Raw genomic sequence first — 20,434 nt, forward strand, 5'->3', positions numbered from 1 at the left:
TTTCTCCTCCCCACAAGACTGCTCCATAGGTAGTATTGCCTTCTTTCATTAGAATTGCAAAGGGCACTTGACTCTAAGGTATTCATTTTTCAATATGCACATTATTTAAAAGAAGGCTAAGTGTCAAGGCAGAGGGAAATGTGGGAGTAAGATACCAGCATCTTGGAGAAGACAACTCTTTCATGAGAAGATAAGAGCCAAACAGGGTTGTGTCTACTTGGTGGCCCCATCTTAACAGAAAGCACCGTGCGAACAACAAAAGCTCTTCTTGGTGCTACAGGGCGCTGCTCAGGAGCTCAGGGAAGAGTGGGCTCCATGCCTTGCCATGCTGCTTTCATTTGAACTAAGTTGTTCAAAGGGACCTTTGAAACATGTCTGTCTAGATCATGATCCAGTCAGGCATTCTCAGGGCCAGTAATGCAACAGCAATAATAGCAGCAGCAAGAACAGCTTAGGTTCCCTGTGACTCCGTGCAGGATGAAGTCTTATCCAATTTCTACACTTCTCATCACATTTTTTAATATCCTTTTTTACCCCACTCTTTTGATATCCATGCAGTCATATGACATTGACTTAAATAGCATCTGATCTGGTTACATACTCCCTATAATCCTAGTTTAGACTAGTAGAAACACAGGCTCTTTGGCTGTGCTGTGGGGCCTTTAGCCTCTCCAGGGTACAGAGCATTGTTGGGTGCTTATAGGGCAGAGTGAGGCTTCTTTAGTGCTATAAAACTCTATCGTGAATGGTGGTAAGTCACCAGAATCCCTGCATGAGTCATAGTCACCCTACAATGTCAAATTCACCAAAAGTTCCCACCATCTACTCTGATGTCTGGATCCCCCAGGATATGGAATATTTCTATCCTACAGGTAAAGGTTCTTTCCTATAGTCCCCTGGTTTTTAATATTTTTCTCCACTTACCCATCTTCTCACTTTCGTATCCATTTCTTTCTTTCCTTTCTTTTCTCATATGTCATTCCTGTATCAACTCCTCCCACCTCTTTCTCTCTTAATCATATACACAAAGTTAGACACATTCTTCTTACCTCTTACCCTTTTGCATTTTTTTAAAAAAATATTTTTTTTAGTTGTAGATGGACACAATACCTTTATTTGTTTTTATTTTTATGTGGTGCTGGGGACGGAACCCAGTGCCTCATGCATGCTAGGCAAGCACTTTACCACTTAGCCACAACCCTAGCCCCTCCCTTTTGCATTTTTAAAAGGCATATTCTAACTTTATTTTCAAAACTTCAGTGTTTTCAGTGGACTAAGCCAAGGTTCTTATCCTTGAACTTGGATTCAGTCTTGGTATAAAACTGTTTGTAGCCTACAATCAAGCACATATATTCCAGAGCTCCTTCATGCACAGTGATAATAGAACAGTGGCCATTTCCTGACCCACTCACTAGTGAGCATACAATAAATGAGCAAACCCAAATAGATCCCAGTTATATGGGTTTCATCACTTGATTAGGCCAAGTATGAGCAAATTTCTTCAGCTAATTATTTCTAACCTACCTGCTCTCTGTAGTCCTCTTAGGAGGAGGAAGATGAAGGTCTCACTAAATTATTTTATCATTATTATGATTATCAAATATTATTTAGAGTCTGTCATTATGGGGAAAAGAGGTTTGGGTGGAAAGAAACAAAGCCAACATAAAATTCAGGCTACATAAGTTGTGATTAGGTGTTTCCTTTTGTTGTTGTTGTTTTAACATAATTTTTTGGTTTGGCTTAGGAATCCATTTATCCCCAGGTGAATTTCATAAAGAAGTAGAAAAATTTTTATCTCAGGAAGATAAAGAACAAAGTGATACTATCCTGCTGGACTGCAGGAACTTCTATGAAAGCAAAATAGTAAGTAACAACCAGAATCGAATTTAGTGAATAGTATAGGTAAATCTCCCCCTTCCTGTGGCATGGGATATTTCCCAAGGGGAACCACTGACCACACAGATCACCTTCCATTACTAGCAGCTACAAAGAAAACCCAAGCCTTTCCACTTAGAATCTGGTGAGAATGTCTAAGAAAATATGAATTAAAGATCTCTTGGCAAATAATGTACTTTTTGACTCTCCTGACATGTGTCAATGATCTTATAAAGTTGACTTTGGGTAGTCTCTCCAGTTCCCCTGTGGATTTCAGTAGGAAGGTCATCTACAATCTGCCAGCCTTGTTTCTAGTTCCAGATTTGAGGTTAAAAGGTCAGAGTTTGGGGTGAGAAGAGCAACTGGCAAATGCTCTTTGCCAAGGATGGGAATTGTTGATATAGAGAACTTTTGGTATGTTTTTCTGAAAATTTTCCTTCTGCTGTTCTACATTGTAGGGGCGATTCCAGGGCTGCTTAGCCCCAGACATCAGGAAATTCAGTTATTTTCCTAGCTATGTTGACACAAATCTAGAACTTTTCAGAGAGAAAAGGGTGCTGATGTATTGCACTGGGGGCATCCGATGTGAGCGCGGCTCAGCCTACCTGAAGGCCAAGGTGAGCTACCGCCCTGGAGGTGCTGCCAACATGTAGGTGACAGAGTCTCTACCAGCAGCCTGTGTGGTGCTTTCCACCCCTTCCCAGTCCTCTCCCACCCTCCAGCCAGCCAAAGGATTTGTTTTTCCCTTGTATGGTTCCAGCATAGAGTTTCCAAGTGGAAAATCTGAGGTTCTTAAATCTCAAGATGAGAAAAACACTTAACAGTCTTAGAGACTCATCAAGTACAAAAGAGAAAGCTTAGTTCAACATCTCCACTTTCCTAATCCTTTTGCTTGATCCTGAGAAGAGCAAATTCAGTAATATCACATGCCCCAGCAGATGTCTTCCTATATTTAGGGGTAGCAAAAATAGTTGGGCTTCCCAGGATCTTAGAGGGTGAAGGCGCCGACTGCTGTCATCACCCATCCCCCCATTACCCCTCCCCCCAGTAGGCCAGGTCTGGCCATTTGGTTCCTTTACCCTTTGGTTAGCAATTCCTCTGTCCTGCAGGGGGAGCAAGGAGCCCTGATAGATAGCAGAGATGGGGAATCCTCCACTTGGGCACTTGGCACTGCTCTGTGGATCTTCCTCTAGGTCTCTGCTTGTTTCTTCAGATTTCCTTTTTTTCTATTCCTAGGGAGTGTGTAAGGAAGTGTTCCAGCTCAAGGGTGGTATCCACAAGTACCTGGAAGAGTTTCCTGATGGTTTTTACAAGGGGAAGTTGTTTGTTTTTGATGAGCGGTATGCCCTGTGCTACAACAATGATGTGTTATCAGGTAGGTCACCACAAGTGCAGAGGCCCATACTGTGTGGCACATTCCCAGTTCATCATTGCTGCAGGAAAGCAGGCCGATACTAATTACCTGAAAAGGCCCAGAGATAAGCAAGGTGAGAGACTTGAGGAAGGTTGGTGTCAGTAGTGTCAGGAAGTCAGCAGAGAAAAACAAGCCGAGAAAGAAGATAATGTGCTGTCTAGGAATTAGGTAGTTAGGTGTTCTGGTAGCAGCCAGAGAAACTCTGGCCTGGGGGAGAATGGTGTACACTGCAGAAGTTGAATTTAGATGTGGAGTCATCTGAATATCCCCATTGGAAAAGTGAGTGTTCTAAGAGAAAAGATCATTGAATAAGGACTGGTTGGCCAACTTTGGGAGTAGCTAATGAAAAAGAGAAACATTGTGGCCTGTTTTTCTGGATGCAATTAAAAAAAAAAAATAGATCAGTAAGTGCTAGCATCAGAAAGATAATTCCCAACAACAACCTTTCCTCAAAACTCCTAAGAAAGTAAGGGGGCAGCATTTTCTTTGTTTGAAGATAAGAGATGCACTATTTAGAAGCCTTCCCTGGCTCAACAGGATGTATTAGATACGGGTGAGCTCAGAGTTATATTTAGGAACTGGAGAAGTACATGTCTATGTGTGGGTGTATAATAAGGGCTTTTCTTTCTGAACCTAGAATGTTCATACTGTGGAGCCCAGTGGGACCAGTATAAACTCTGCTCCACTCCCCAATGCCGCCAGCTTGTTTTGACCTGTCCTGCCTGTCAAGGACAAGGATTCACAGCCTGTTGTGTCACATGTCAAGACAAAGGGGACAGGCAGGCTTCAGGCCCTACCCAGGACAGTTTTAAAGAGGAATGTGAGTGTACAGCCCGAAGGCCACGCATCCCAAGGGAAGTCTCACAGCATGCGCAACTCTCTGTGAACCCTGCACCAGAGCCCGGTGTTGGTGAGGATGGGCCTTTGCTTGTGTAAGTGGCACTTTTAGCATTCCCCAAGCCTTCTCAAAGTCAGTGGGGTGACTTTGTATAAGAGATTGTCAAGGCTGCAGAAACAGAAATCAGGAACTTCACTGTTGGTCAGTGCCATTGTGGCAAGCTGGTCACCATGTTGATCACCAGGGGGAGGGGAGAGAGTCAAGTTTTCCTCACTTACTGAAGCATTCTATTTCAGAAGGTGGTAGATGGAAGATGGGTAAGCTGATGGAATCCTAAAGCTTGTGAGGCATAGTCTTGTGCCTGGTGATTGTGTCACTCATGCCCTCTCTGCCATGCAGCAGGCTATTAGTAGTCATTGCCCTTGTCAGCAAATCTGTCCATCCTGGGGCAAAACTGTGAATCTTGGGCCCTCAAAATGGGTTCCTAAACCAGGCCACTTAGGTCATCTGCCATCTTCCCCTCCCCTGCCTCTGTCTCTTCTCTGACTGCCTGAGAAGATCTCAATACTAGCATTTGGCCCACCTCCTGCTTTTGTAAAATTTATCAGAAAAGACCTACCTACATGCTTCTTCCTATAGGATCTGGGGCACAACTGAGTAGTTGCAATAGAGACCATGGGCCCACAAAGTCTAAAATATTTATTGCCTGGCCCTTTATAGGAAAGTTTGCCATCCCCTGGTCTAGAGCAACAGCTCATTTGATGGAGATGCCCTTAAAGGTGTGGCCCAAGCTTCATATTTTACTTGATTTGGTTTCTGTGAGATTTCTCCTCACAGGCCTGCTTCCTCCAATACTTATGCTCTCAGCTTTTAAATGTTATCTCTGAGAGATCCAGAGAGGCTCGATGGCACTGGCATCTTAGGAGCAGTTTCTAGATCAGTACCTGGAACACAGTTCACTTTCTTAATGAGATCATTCAGTACTACCACAATGGCTGTCCAGCCTTCTGGTCAGCATGCCAGGCACATGTCCCTGTCACATGGGTCCCAAGAAAAACACAGCCACAAGTTGACCAACAGATTTAATATTATGTTGCAGTTTCCAGTGATGCAGAATGCAGCTGCAGTTGTGTTTCAAGGAGAAGCCGAGTGGGGATGGCCATCCCTGCAGCATGGTGCCGCTCCTGGGCCCATTCGCAGCCGCAGTAGACACTCTTCATAGTGGTGAGGCCCTAGCTCCACCTCTAGTTACCCTGTACTGTCCACGTCGCTACAGTTAGTGCACAAGATTTTTCCCTCTTCATCAGAAGCCTCCTAGTCTGTGTTCATTAGCTCTTTGGCCTTGTCCTTTATCACAAGATTTGCTGAATCCCTAATAAAAATAACTCCCCAAAGCAACAAACAAAAATGTAAGTTAACTGGCACTGTGGTATATTAAAAGGCACAAGGGCAATGTGGCTTAACCTTTTTGCCAACTCCCAAAAGATGCCATGTTGTTAAAAAAGAGGGGCAAAGGTCCAGTAGAAATACCAAGATTATGTTTTAAGAATAATCATCTTTTCATAGCTTGGCCAGGATTTCCCAGTTCTTTAATATCTTAAGTTTTCTGCACTGTTGTCCTTCAGAGGCTTCATTTATATGCATGAGATCTTCAATGATTTGTCAAATAAATGATAAGATAGGTAGTTTAAGTCTGTAAGGTTGGCCATGATAATAAGCATCATATCCACAGTGGACTGGAAATTCACCCCTCTAGTGTTTGACCTTTCATGAGCCATTTGCCCACTATGCTGTATAGAAAGGTGTTTTCAAGTATTTAGCCAGAAGTTCTCACATCTGTCATAAGGTTGGCATTCAATGAGGAAAAACTTCTTTCTGCTCCAGTATTTAATTGTACATACATCTCAAATGTTCATAAGTAACTCAGGAATATGTTTGTTGCCCAGGAGGGTTTTTGAAACTTCAAATTTCACCATTGCTTTTTTTTTTTTTTTTTTACTTCATATCCAGCAAAAGGAATTTGGTGTTTTTTGATTCCTGGCAGAGCTCTGTGGCTTTAGTTTGTATTCTTAAGGGGAAAATTGTGGCTCTGATTCAGTAATCAATTTGGCAACTTATAATCTTGAAGTTTTTAAAATTTAAAGGAGGATTAATAAAGAGTGTTTATCTGTTCTTTTTGCTAAATAGCTAAGATGAAATTTGTAATAAAGTATTTAATACTTGCAAACCAGGTAGAAGAGTGCATTTTTAGTTTATGGGTTCCACATTGTAAATGAACCTGAAATACCACACGGCAGGGCCACCAATCTGCGCTCCTTGGGGTTAAGTCACTGCCACTGTCACATCATCTACAGGAAGATCTGCCAATTTGAGGGCTTCTTAGTTTTTAAATAATAACCAGACTGAACTTCTGTGACTAAAGAAAAACTTCACATTAACCACAATTTATAAAATTTTCAACTATAACCACTAGTTCACCTAGACCCTTAGTGCATGAAGAACTGAACCACAAAAAGAGTTTTGTGCCAGCATTTGCCTCCTGGTCTGCACTGTGAGGTGCGGATTGTCAGTAGAACACGTCCAGTTCAGCAGCGCGGTCTTCACCTCCACACCCTAGACACCACTGCGGCACTTGGGAATGATGGGCCCCGTCAAGTCTGCAAGCCTCCTCTTCCTCACTGAAAAGGAATGGAGATAAGACGTAAGCCACTTGTGCCTGTGCACTAGGGACCACCACTGTCACTTCTGAAGCCTCTCGCTTATTTTTTGTTAGCAGGCAGAGTATAGTGGCCTTCCGTGCCCACCTCTTGCCTGTATAAACAAGTTTCCACCCTGAAGATTTCCTGCAGTATCTGTGTCCCTTATGTTTAACAGTGACATTTTTAACATTTCCCAGGAGCAAGGCAATTTTTATTCAACACTGTTTCCATGACATTAAGAGGAAAGCACCACTATCCAGGAGCTTCAAGCTTAGAGAATGATGGATTGATGTCTAGTGTTGGCAGTTGAAGAGCAAGCATTAAACCATCAGCCATCAGAGAAAGAAAGGTCTAGAAAATTGGTAGACTGGTAGGTGGCAGTCAAGGGGCATGCTGATGTGGCAGGAAGCTGTTGCCCAGGGGGAATACGTTTATATACTTAGATGCTTTCCCAAGCTTAGATGGTCGATGTGTGTCTAACATAGTGGGGCATACAAACTGCAAAAAGAACCAAATTGGCCTGTGTATGACCCTGAGTATATAAAGCAGACCCACAAGAAGGTGTGTTGTTCAAGACCTGGCTGGGAGCTGGAGGGGAAGTTCTCAGTAATACAGGTGCTCAGTGTGGAGCCTAGAGTTCAGCCTGTGTCTGAGCCCCTACATACTCCCCTTTATCCCAGGTCAAAAGAATAAGCAATGCAAAATCAGGATGCAAGCAGTATCTCTCTGGGAAAAGACACTATGTTCAGCCCAATTCCTGAAGGTGATCAGTGTCTTGCTAGCTTAGGAATAGATGTAGGGAAACAAAAGCCAAAACCTAAATAGAAGAAATTTGTTCGAGCATGGTGGCACATGCCTGCAATCCCAGCAACTTGGGAGACTGAGGCAGGAGGATCGTGAGTTCAAAGCCAGCCTCAGCAATGAGCAATGGAGAGGGCACTAAGCAACTCAATGAGACCCTGTCTCCAAATAAATAGGGCTGGAGATGTGGCTCAGTGGTTGAGTGCCCTGAGTTCAATCCCCAGTCCTAAAAATAAAAAAAGAAATTTGTCCAAAGCGAACAGAGTTTCTATGAACCAGCCATTGAAGCATCACCAAGTTAGCTACCAGCAAACCCAGCAGGGCTATCCTCTGGCCTCACACTTCACAGCCCACTGAAGCCCCTCCAGCAATCCTGCGATGTTCATGCCATCCCCATTTTACAGATGACAAAAGTATGGTAGAGAGTGCATGTTTGTGGCTTGTGACTCATCTTGAGTTCATCTAGCACTTCACTCAGTACAACTTGGCCTTATCAACAAAGAGCTTACATATCCCTGTCTCATCTGATTCTCACAAGGAAGACCAGCTCCCTTCTCCTGGAGAAGAGCCATTGGAGGAGCCTGGACAAAAACAAATCCCTAGCCCATGGCTGTGGGTATAAAAAGGGACTTTTTCCTATTTTTTGCCCTCAGTACTGGTCTAGATCCATAGGCACAGACTTGGAGCATTGGAGAAAGGAGGGAGTCCTGTTTATTCAGGTATTATTTTTTCCATTTTAATGATGAGGCCTAGAGGGGAGTAACTTGCCCCAAGTTACAGTGATTAAGTGACAGCTGGGGGTCAAAGCCATGACTTTCAATATCCTCTAACTCAATCTTAAGGCTTCTTTAAACTCCTCCTTACCTGTCATCACAGCAGCCAGAGAATCTTTGACTGTCAGATCCAGAAGCAATCTCAAGTTACCAGGAACACCCCCATCCCGCTGCCAAACTCCCACTTTTGGCCAATTGAACTTGCCAATCATATCTTTGAAGTCCTTAAGAAGCACTTTCTATTCATTTATGTAATTCAGTGACATTTACTGAGTGCTCCTATGATCATGATACAGTGTAACAGGCCAAAATGTATCAATAGTAACAGAAAAATTATAGTTTCTCCAGCATAGCTCTGTGAGATGTGAAAGGTACTTTAATGGAGTGCTACAACCTTTCCAGGATGGGCAGTAACAGGTCAGTTGAATCGTAAAGAATGAAATGGCAGAGGATAGGAAAGGTGCATTGCATTAGGAGTAATGACCCTTTTAAGCTTATTTCTGAGTCACTTGGGGGCACACAGAGTACCTGGAATGGGTGGTATAGCATGGCAAGAGGATGGCTTGAGTCTGGCAGGGACCTCATCAGGCAAGGCAAGGCCTCCTGATGGGATGGTCTCCAGTGAGTTCCAGAATAGAGCCGTGGACACAGACTGCTAGTTCCAATCCCAGGTCTGCCCATGAACCATGGGATATACTTTGTACTTCTACAGACCTGTTTCCTTACTGCAAAGACAAGGATGATAATAGCGTGTGGTAGAGGGGAGGACAACATAATTTGTAAGATGGGAAGTCTTCAGAACCGTGCCTGACACAGTCATGTCATGTTAGGGCTGTGGGATCCACTTGAAGGAGTTGAGCCTGGGAACAGTGAGAGCCCAGCAAGGGTTCAAAGTAGGAGAATAGGATGGCAAGCTTTGGGATGAGTGCTGCCCGCAGGAGCTGGAGGCTGAGGAAGTTGCCAGAGCCCAAGCTAATGTGATGGGGCTCCATGAGAGGCCAGTGTTGGGGTCAGTGAGGAGGTGACTGGTTGGCAGTAGTCAGGGCAGAAGAGGTCCAGATTTCTGGCATGGGTGATTGTGGGGAAGGTAGTACTCTTTTCCTGAGATGGTTATGGGGGAATATGAAGAATTGATTTGGGATTCAGCAATCCCACTTCTGGGTATTTACCCAGAAGATTTTTAATCTGTTTGTCAAAAAGTTGTCTTCATGCCCATGTTCCTTGCAGAACTACTCCTAATTGCCAAGTACAGAATCATCTTAAAATTTCATCAAATGATGAAGGGTAAAGAAAATGTGGGATGGACACACACACCCACAGACAAACACACAAAATATTGTTTGGCCTTTAAAAAGATGAAATTTGCCATTTGCCATGCATGCATGTATGGAATTTGAACATGTTACACTATGGGGAAAGATAAATCCCATATGTTCTCACAATTGAACTCAAAAGTGGAGAGTAGAATGACGGTTACAAAAGCTGTAGGGTAGCAGGAGGGACAAGGGCTGATGGCCAAGGGGCCTGAAGTCTCAGGAGGAATTGGACTTTTTTGTTTGAGACCTTTTACACATCTTGGTGAATATACTTTTTGTAATGTATTGTACCTTTCAAAATTGCTAAGATCATGAATTTCAAATGTTATCAAAAAAATGGTATGACAAGTGATGGGTATGTCAACTAGCTCGATTTAATTATTCTACTTCATATTCCTAAATCATCACACCTCTTTGTACCGCATAATTATATACAATCATATATTGTCAATTTACAATTAAACTTTTAAAAACTGGTTTCAGGATGCTTGTTAGTGCACTGTTTGGGGTGCTTGTTAGAACTTCCTTAAATCTTTGCCACCTGTACCACAGATAGAGCACTAATCTTCAGGATATACAAAGAATTCAAAAAACCTAACACCAAACAAAACAAAACAAAACAAATATCCCAATCAATAAATGGGCAAAGGAACTAAACAGGCACTTCACAGAAGAAGAAATATAAATGGTCAACAAATATATGAAAAAAATGTTCAACATCTCTAGCAATTAGAGAAAGGCAAGTTAAAAACTACTCTGAGATTTCATCTTACTCTAGTCACAACGGCAATTATCAAGAACACAAGTAACAATAAATGTTGGTGAGGATGTGGGGGAAAAAGTAACTCATATGTTGTTGGTGGGACTGCAAATTGGTACATCCACTCTGGAAAGCAGTATGGAGATTCCTCAGAAAACTTGGAAAGGTACCATCATTTGATCCAGTTATCCCACTCCTTCGCATATACCCAGAAGACTTAAAATCAGCATACTATAGTGATACAGCCACATCAATGTTCATAGCAGCCCAATTCACAATAGCTAAGCTATGGAACCAACCTAGGTGCCCTTCAACAGATGAATGAATACAGAAGACATGGTATATATACACAATGGAATATTACTGAGCCATAAAGAAAAATGAAATTATGGCATTTGTGCATAAGTGAATGCTAAGTGAAATAAGCCAATACCAAAAAACCAAAGACTGACTGTTCTCTCTGATATGCAAACGCTGACTCACAATAGGTGGGGGTGTCACTGGATTGGACATCCAAGGTGGAGGGGGCTTGGGAATGGGAAAGACAGTAGAATGGGTCGGACATAATTTTCCTGTGTTCATATATGAATACACGACCTGTGTAACTCCACATCATGTACAACTACAAGAATGGGAAGTTGTACTCTATGTATGCATGATATGTCCAAATACATTCTACTATCATGTATAACTAAAAAGAACAAGTTAAAAAATAAAAAGTGGTTGGGGGGGCTTCCTTCAGAATGCAGTGGATGAACAACTTTCCTGGGAAGGACGCTCTCTGTTTTTGAACATGTTATCCCCTCTCTACCGCTGCCTTAACTTGGAGGCTGCAATTCAGATTTTGTTAAGTGGAAAGAGCTCCAGTGGCAGGTTTAGAGGGCCTGGGGTCCACATTGGCCTGGCCTTAGCTATAAATAGAGTGGAGACAGGAGTCTTCTGAGGCACTGCTGTGGGAAACGCAGGTCTATAGCTCAGCTGCTCCTTGATATCCACTCCACCTCTGTGTCCTCCACCCATTCACTGTCTCCTGAGAGATCAGCACACAGTGGGAGAAAGACCAAAAATGCACCTCATGAGTCCCAGGCAGCCCACCTGTCTGCAGTAAGACTGACTTGGGAGCCTTGGAGACCGAATATCCCCCAGGGAGGAGTCCACCTACTCACAGGCAAGCAAAGCCCCAAGGCCCCAAGTTAGGCCAAGTGTTAGGGACCCATGAGGGGCCTGTTCCCTTCCTGGCTCTGTTCCCTGCTGCAGCTCTGCTGAGCCCCCAGAGCCCTAAGGACAACAGGAGGCTTTCATAGTAAAAGCACCCAATTGAAAACATGGAAGCCTGGCTGCAAGATCACAGGTTGAAAGCAAGGAGGAAGACAGTGTTGGGATAGGAATCAGGATTCTCTTGTGTGGGCAGGAGCCAAGGCACCATCGAAATCAGAAGCATTTCTCTTACAAAAATTAGAAAATGGGCACAAATTTGCTTTTAAAACTAGAAATTGATATTGCCAGCTAGCACTTCAAATGTGATCTGTAATCACTGAGATGATGTGGTTCTGATTCTTTCTGTGGGACACCCCAAGGGAGCAGCTACACACAGTTCCCTGGGATAACCCAGAGGCCCATTTTTATTGTCTGACACCCCTGCAAGGAAACTGCCACAGTTCCCACTTCTGCCTGCTTTCATTACCAACAGCCTGAGCTTGAGGGGCCCCAGCCTCCCCAACATGTACCAGCCCTGCTCCTGTGAACACCACCCACAGTTTGCTCATGCTATACCCCGTGCTTGAACACTCTTCCCTTCCTTCTCTGTGACTATTTTCCCTTCTAGGCCTAACTCCTTGTAATGGTTCCTCCAACCCCTTTAGATCTTCCTATCTCTGCCACCCCGTAGACTGGCTTCCAGCCTTTCTTAAGAACCCCAGTAGGCAGTCCCAACACTTTCTAGAGCCCTGCAAGGATGCCTCCCGCCCTCCCCCAGCAACCCAGCCCTTCAAGGCTGGCTAAAGCCCTACCCCATCAGGATGCTCTGCTTAACTGGCTTCTGGCCTCATAAATCATTTCCTCACTTTGTTTGGACAGAGTTTGGAGACATTCTTGATTTTTAGGCATGGCTTTGAGTCTTTTTTCCCCTAAAAGGTAAAACTTCTTGAATCAGAGAACTGACCTTTCTGCTGCCCCTTATGTCACCTGGCACAGTGCTGGGCACACCAAAGTCTTCAGAAATGCTTGCTGTAACTTAACAATTGGTGACCTGCCTGAGCCAGGGCCTCCATCCCACCTGACCACTCCAGGCTTCAGTTTCTCCAGGAAAATAATTTGGGGACTGAGCCCTACGTCCCTTCAGGTTCCAGCATTCTAGACTCAGAGTGGCTTCTGAGAGACCCTGAGTTTTGACTTTTGGACTCGGGATTAGAGAGAATTCTCACAGTCCTTTGTCCAGCTTCTAGATGATTCTGCCCCCTGCAGCACCCCTGACCTCTGATCATCAAAAAGATAAATCTCTAGACCATCACACCATGGAAGACAGAAGCTGAATCAACCCAGAAACAGGCATTAAAGGGCATGGAAGAAGCTTAATCTTTAGCTGGGAGGAGGAAATGTGAGATTATTCTCTAGAATAAGACTGGAGGCTTTTAAAATGCCAAGTCTGCAGCCAGATCACAGTCCTATGGGGGCCTTCAACTATTCAGTTCAGTCGTCACCTCTGTGATATGATAATCATGATTATGATGCTTGGTTATTTGTGTGTGTTCTAATTTAATTTCAAACAAGGGCACTTTTCTCTTAGGTAAACTAAGAGACCAGACTCGAGGTTCTTAGAAAAAGTGGCCTCTGGAGGGAGCAATGAATGAACAGCCCCTGAGTGTGAAATGCTAAAGAGCAGGAACCAGTGTCTTCAAAACCCAGTTCATTCTTATAGCACTTGGAGGTGTTCATGGAGATGAGGGACTTGATCAACAGCTGTGCCCAGTGTGAGTTGTGCCTGAGCTCTGTGGTCATCTTCACACATGGTCTGTGGTGCCCTGGCATGCCCCCTGCACGCCTACACACTCTCCATTTTCCTGCACACTGATCTTGCCTCATCACCACCAGGAAGCCACATACCTGGGCTGTGACTTGTACCTCAGGTTTCGGCTCTTTGCATTTTACTGAGGACTGGAAACTAGAAAGAACCTGGGCAGAGCAGGTGTGAATTTGATGAAAAATTCACTGAAGACACTGCCCTTTAAAACAGTTATTCCCCTGTTTCACCCAGAAAGAAGCTTTTTAAAAACACCCTTCCTTTACTTCTGCTGTAAGATTAATATAACTTGTTGTAAGATTAATGTAAATGTAACTTGGTTTGTCTTTTTCCTGTTGTGATCTTACGAAATTTGGGGCCACATATGCTGATCAGCCCTGTTAACAATGCAGACTCACTGCTGGATTTGTATTTTTCCTCTATTTTCCTGTGGTCTTGTCAGTCAGACTCCCTTTATTATATACCATATTGAGGATTTTTAGCAGCCAGCAAGGACATACATAATAGATAAGTACCCATGGAGCTTGTGAACAATTGGCACCTGGAAGGAAGCGAATGATCCATCCAGCTTTTCATTCATTCAACTTGTGTATCTATTTGTGTCTCTTGATGTTTTTGATGATCATCATCAAGAAAGACTGACATTTTCTTTATTTTTCTCTATGGAAAAAAAAAAGCCCTAATTTATGCCTTTAACTGAGATTAGATGAATGTAAGCTGCTTTTACTTTATAACTTTTCCTTCAAAGCAGTGTAAAATCTCCTAGGCTCAGGGTTATGGTAGTTGTGTTGGTTGGAAGCTTTGGAACCTGGGATAAAGCCAGACAGTGTGATCTGGAGAGGACTCCAGGAATTCAGAAAGGAAAAGACCCGTGCTGAGCCTGTGCCCCCCAAACTTCACTGCCTCTGGCCAGCATGCTGATGTATGCTGGGCTCAGCCTGTGCTGAGCTGTGGGGTGGATAGGAGGGACTCAGCCCTGGCTCCAGAAGCCAGAGAACTCTGTCTAGGTGAGGACAGGAGCCACAAACAGAAAAATAGGAAGACATGACCAGCATGAAAAGAGTAGGTGGGCTCCAGAAGACCCTCAGACGGGGTCAGCAGGATTCTCCCTAACTATTCCACACAGACAGAGGGAAGGACCGGCAGGTGGGCAGGGCAGAAAGCAGATGTCTACTCACCAAGGTCGTTGTTGTTCATCATGGCGTTAGATGCCCGCAGCCGGGGCCCCTGCTGGGTGAAGTGGTATCCGAACTTGAGAAGCGTTGCATTTTTTTCCAACATGCTCACAATCTCCATTTCTACTTTGTTGCCCAGGGGCTGGCTCTTTGATCAAAAAAGAACAATAATCACCATTCATTCCATGTGTAAAGAAACCACCTCGACCTAAGCCATCTCTATAGGCAGAAGCCTTGAGTGAGTGAGGATTTTAGTCCTCCCTTCAAAAGCAAGGGAATGGAATAGAGAGGGATAAGATGGTGGCCTGGCAGAAGCACATGGCTGGGATCGAGCCAGGTCTGCCAAGTGCCAGGAGCAGCTCTTCCCATGGCCCTACGGCAGCCTTCTCTGAGCAGGCATCCAGGTAACAGCTCCTCCTTGGAGGAATGTTTGCACCTCCAGATCATCTCGTCCCAAACAGATGTTTAGAACCCCCCTGACCAGTGTATACCCCTGCTAATAAAATCAAGGTCTCTGGGAGTGGGACTCTGGTGGCTGTGTTTTTTAAAACTCCCCAGGTGTTTCCAATATGGAAGCCAGTTGATAACCAGGAACTTCTCTTCAACTTATGAGTGAAGAAACATCACACAGTAAGGAAGCTGGGAATGGCAGAGGAGTTGCTTTTTAAAAACAACAACAACAAAATTTGTGCTGACAAATGAGTTCAGCAAGATTGCAGGATATAAAAGTGATACACAAAAATGAGTTGTATATCTATACATTAGAAATAAGAGTTATACAAATGATTGATTTCACTTACAATAATTTCAAAAAGAATAAAGCACTTAGGAATAAATTTTAACAAAAGAAGACCTGTATGCTTTTCAGTGTACAAAACTGCATTGAAATGACATTAAAGTAAACCTCAAAAAATGTGAAAAACTCTCAAATTCATGGATCAGAAGATTTCATATCGTTTGAACTGTGGAGTCAGTGCAATCCTTATCAAAATTCCAGCTTCTTTTTTTTGCAAGAATGGAAAAGTTGATCCTAAAATTTGCATGAAAATGCACAGGGCCAAGTATAGCTAAAATAATCTTGAATTAAAGGAACAAGGTTGAAGGACCCACACTCTCTGATTTCAAAATCACTACAAAGTGGTCATAACTAAGATACTGTAGTATTGCCATAAGGCAGATATATAGATGAATGGAATAGAATTGAGAGTCCAGAAATAAATTCATACATTTATGAAGACTGCTTTTTCAAAAAGGGCACCAAGCCAATTCAATGAAAGAAGAGTCTTTGCAAGAAGTACTGTCAAAGATTGTAAAAGAATGAATTTAGACCCATACCATACATAAAAAATTAAAAATGAATCAAAGGCCTAACTATAAAAACTAAAATTATAAAATTCTTAGAAAAAATATAGGTGTAAATTTTACCCCAGAATAAAAAATTGAGGTAAATTGGACTTTACCAAAATTTAAAACTTGTATTTCAAAAGATACTCTCAATAAAGTGAAAAGGCAACAATGCAGAATGGGAAAAACTTTTCTGTGCATCTGTACATACTGTTCAGTATGAGCATCCAGAATATATAAAAGAACCATTAAAACACAATAGTAAAGATGCAAATGACTAAAACTGGGCAAAATATTTGAATAGATCTATCCCTAAAGAGGATAAACAATTGGCTAGTAAGTATTTGAAAAGATGCTCATCATCATTAATAATTTAGAAAATCCTATTACCTTAAACATATTAAGATGAACTGTAATAGGAAGAAAGACAATAACAAGTGTCAGCAAGGACCTGGAAAAAGCGGGACCATGATACTACTACTGGTGCCGCTGCTTTGGAAAATAGTTTGGTAGTTTTCCTGAAAAGATAAAAATGGAGTTACTATATGACCCCAGTAATTACACTTCTAGGTGGAAAAGAAATATATAAAAACATGCACAAGAATGCTTATAACAGTCTTATTTATAATAGCTCAAAGTGAGACAACCCAAATACCATCAAGTGATGAGTAGATAAGCAAAATATGGTAGATTTTACAGTGGAATATTATTCAGCCATGGAAAGGAATGAGGTACTGCTACATGCTACAATGTGAATGAACCTTGGAAACATGGTAAGTGAAAAAAGCTAGACAAAAAGATCACATATTTTAAGATTCCATTCATATGAAATGTCCAGATCAGGTAAATCCATATAAAGAGAAAAGAGATGAGGGGTTTCCAGGGGCTGGAGGAAGAATGGAATAGAATTGAGTAAAAGCTGATGGGTATAGTTTTTTTCTGAGTGATAAAAATGTTTTGGAACTAGCTGATGATAATAGTGCACAACTTTGTGAATAATCTATAAATCCTGAATTGTACTCTTTAAAAGTAGGAGTTGTGTGTATATGAATTATATGTCAATTTTTAAAAACCCAACAGTTAAAAAAATCCAATTAGAAAATGAGGAAAAAATATGAAGAAACATTTCACAGAAGACGACACACATATGGCAAATAATCACGTGGCAAGAAGTTTAACATTTAACTATTGTAGAAACACGAATCAAAATCACAGGAATGTGATATGTATTGTAGAAATACAAATCAAAACCATATACCTGCAGGAATTACTGAAATAAAAAAATAGTGACAGCACCAAGTGTAGGCAAGGATGCAGAGAACTTGGTCACTCATATGGTACTGGTGGATATGGGACAATGGCAGTCACTTTGGACAAAAGTTGGAAAAAAACTACATAAGCAATTGCCATATGATATAAGAATTGGACTCCTGGGTATTTATCTCAATGATATAAAAATGTCTTCATAAAACATGTATACAAATGTTTACAGAAGATTTATTTGTAAGAGACAAACTTGGAAACAACCCAAACATCCTTCAGTGGGTGAGTGGTCAAACAAACATATCTGTACCATGGAATACTACTTAACAGTTAAAAGGAACAACCTGCCAATGCATGCATGAATGAATCTCCACAGAATTGTGCCAAATGGGAAAAAAGCCAATCCCAAGTGGTACATAGCCAATCCATACGGTTTCATTTACACAACATTCTTAAAATGACAAAAACATTAAAATGGAAAATAGGTGAGCAGCTGCCTGGGGTTTGGAGGAAGAGGAGGAGACCAGTGCATTTAGCTATCAAAGGGCAACATGAGGGGTCCTGTGAATGATGGAATCGCCCCTGTATCTTGGCTGTATCAGTGTTGCTGGGTGGGACACAAAACCACAATCTCCCCCCACCCCAGGCAAGCTTGGTGAATAGCACATGGGTCTCTGTTATTTCTTTGTGTGTGTGTGTGTGTGTTGGGGGCGGGACCGGGGATACTGGGGATTGCACTGAGGGGCACTGGACCACTGAGCCACATCCCCAGCCCTATTTTGTATTTTATTTAGAGACAGGGCCTCACTGAGTTGCTTAACACCTCTCTTTTGCTGAGGCTGGCTTTGAACTTGTGATCCTCCTGCCTCAGCCTCCTGAGCCCCTGGGATTACAGGCGTGAGCGACAGCGCCCAGCTCTATTATTTCTTATGACTACATGCTGATCTAAAATGATCTCATAATTAAAAAGTGATTTAAAAACCAGGCCTAAAAAGCAAACAGAAACACACAAACCATGTCCAGAGGCTCCCCACTGTCAGTAACTGCTGCTATTTACTGAGAGCTTCTTGTGTTCCAGGCCTGGCCATGTGTCTGACTCACATGACCTGAGAGCATTCCCTCAATAACCGGGTGGAGTAAAGCGACATTCCCGGGTCTGCAAAGTTCACTTCCTACCTCCTTCTCTCTCTCCTTCCTTGCTCACCTATTTGCCTCTGGTGGCCTGTCCCATGGTGCCTGGTGCAGCTGGAGATCTACATCTTAAAGCTCACATGCTCTCCTGCTCCAAAAGGAATGTCCCCACCCTCCTCTTTACCCCTGTTTGTGAATCCCTAAGGCTTAAACCTACTTCAAAGTCCCCCTCCCTCTTGAGGCCTTCCTGATCCTGACCCCCGGAAATGATCCCTTTCCATTCCACATGCAAGGGACACATCGGACATCCCTCTTTATGTGTAGCACAATCCATCTGCCTTATTTGGGTCACCTGCCTGCCTATGTGTTCTCCAGCCAGAACTGTAAAAACCCAACAGTGTAGCTATTTGCTACATGTGACTCTTTAGATCTAAATAATTAAAATAAAATTTTAAATCCAGTTCCACCATGGCACTAGTCACACTCAAGTGCTCAATGGCTAGAGTCTAGTGGCGACTATATCTGCTCAGCACAGATAGAGAATATTCCCATCATGACAGAGCTGCTCTGGACAGGGGACTTCCAGACAGCACAGAGTACCTGATGGAACTAGAGTGGATGGAGGAACAAGGAACGCATTTAACGACACAGCAGCTCAGCATTTGAACAGACAAGTGTGATCTGCAACTGAACCCTTGGCCAGAGATCTCCTCCCAGGTATGCTGCATCCACCAGAGCTAGTCTGCGTTCAGAGGGGGCCGGGAAAGCTGATCATGGCGGGCGGAGAGATGCTGGTGAAATTCCACCAGCCTGCCTGGAACTGCTCCTGAGAATGCTGGGAAGAGCTTGGGACTGTCCTTGGAAGATGCAGCACAAGCAGTGGGCCCTGGCTGATGTGACCTGGCAGATGGTACAGTGACCATCTCAGGTCCTAAGAAGGAACTGGCAGCTCCCTGCCTAGCCCATCTAGCAGTAAGACTGGCCGGTCCTCGAGGTCACTTGCTGGGAAGATGCTACTGGAACTTGGGATGGGCTAGTCTCAGGGACTACAAAGGCTGTCTCTGCGACACTCACCCTTTGTGCGGCTCCATCCAAGCATACATGGTACTCTGACACAAATCACCTCACTCTACCTGCCTGCAGCCTAGAAGACAAACAAGGCAGGCAGGACCCAGCCTCTCCATCTTAGAGGTGAATAAATTGAGCCCATGTTGGGATGGAAGTTGGACCGCGCTCCCTCAGTTTATTAAAGCCAAACCCAAGGTTTGACCTTGACTTGGGGGGTAGAAAGGCTGCAGAGGATCCTCTAGGCCCCAGATTCTCAAATTAATGTCCAGTATCCCTGGGATATATGCAGACTATCTGTGTGTCTCAGAAGGTACAGAATCCATTAGATAATCATGGTCAGTCTTCTTGGAGTGTTAATCGTGGACTTACTTAACTTCCTTTCTTTCTTCTTTCCTTCCTTCCTTTCTTTCCTTCTTTCCTTTATGTTTTGGAGCTAGAGAATGAACCCAGAACATTGCCCCATTCCCCAGACCATCATTTTTGTATTAAGGAATAAAATAGAAAATGTGCATACCTCTTAGAATAAGTGGTAAGATTTTTAAAGAAGCTCTTTCTTGCTTCTTTCTCAGACCCCAGGGACTCTGCCACTGGAAGGACTCACTCATGTCACTCAGCTCTCTGGCTTATTTTTCAACATCATTTAGTGATTGCTGTGTGTCAAGCAATGTCATAAGCCCTTAGGGGAAAATGAGCTATTTTCTCCTCACTATCAACCTATAGATAGATACCTATTGATCACAATTTTCATTTTACAGAAAAGTGGCATACAGACATATTAAGCATTTTTTTTCCTGAAATCACAGAACTGGTCAGCTGCAGAAGAAGGATTTGAATGAGGACAGTTTGCTCAGAGTCTGTGCCAATGGCCACTTTGGGCCTCAGAAAGCTCAGAAGGCAGAAGTAGGACTGACAGAGAAATTAGTGGCAGATGGAGTCTATCTCTGGTGCAGAACTGCAG

General features: G+C 43.1%; 2 protein-coding genes across 5 annotated transcripts in view; one reads left to right on the forward strand and one right to left on the reverse strand.

Moving 5' to 3' along the window:
• The window catches only part of Tstd2 (thiosulfate sulfurtransferase like domain containing 2), a 30,799-nt gene extending 20,598 nt beyond the window's left edge, over positions 1 to 10,201 (forward strand). For 3 of the 4 annotated variants that reach the window (XM_077108820.1, XM_077108819.1, XM_077108822.1), the window contains exons 7-11: positions 1,745 to 1,863; positions 2,334 to 2,492; positions 3,112 to 3,250; positions 3,927 to 4,199; positions 5,227 to 10,201. In XM_077108820.1, the coding sequence (XP_076964935.1) occupies positions 1,745 to 1,863; positions 2,334 to 2,492; positions 3,112 to 3,250; positions 3,927 to 4,199; positions 5,227 to 5,336 (800 nt within the window). In that variant the 3' untranslated portion in view covers positions 5,337 to 10,201. Of the gene's footprint in view, positions 1 to 1,744; positions 1,864 to 2,333; positions 2,493 to 3,111; positions 3,251 to 3,926; positions 4,222 to 5,226 lie in introns of all 4 variants that reach the window. The other variant, XM_077108821.1, reaches the window with a different exon arrangement.
• Tmod1 (tropomodulin 1) overlaps positions 5,193 to 20,434 on the reverse strand; it is a 76,753-nt gene continuing 61,511 nt past the window's right edge. The window contains exons 9-10 of the mRNA XM_076845787.2: positions 14,674 to 14,818; positions 5,193 to 6,805 (exon numbers count right to left, since the gene is read on the reverse strand). Of these exons, the coding sequence (XP_076701902.1) occupies positions 6,741 to 6,805; positions 14,674 to 14,818 (210 nt within the window). The 3' untranslated portion in view covers positions 5,193 to 6,740. The remainder of the gene's footprint in view (positions 6,806 to 14,673; positions 14,819 to 20,434) is intronic.

Source organism: Callospermophilus lateralis, chromosome 2 (assembly GCF_048772815.1).
Source record: "Callospermophilus lateralis isolate mCalLat2 chromosome 2, mCalLat2.hap1, whole genome shotgun sequence".
Taxonomy (NCBI): domain Eukaryota; kingdom Metazoa; phylum Chordata; class Mammalia; order Rodentia; family Sciuridae; genus Callospermophilus; species Callospermophilus lateralis.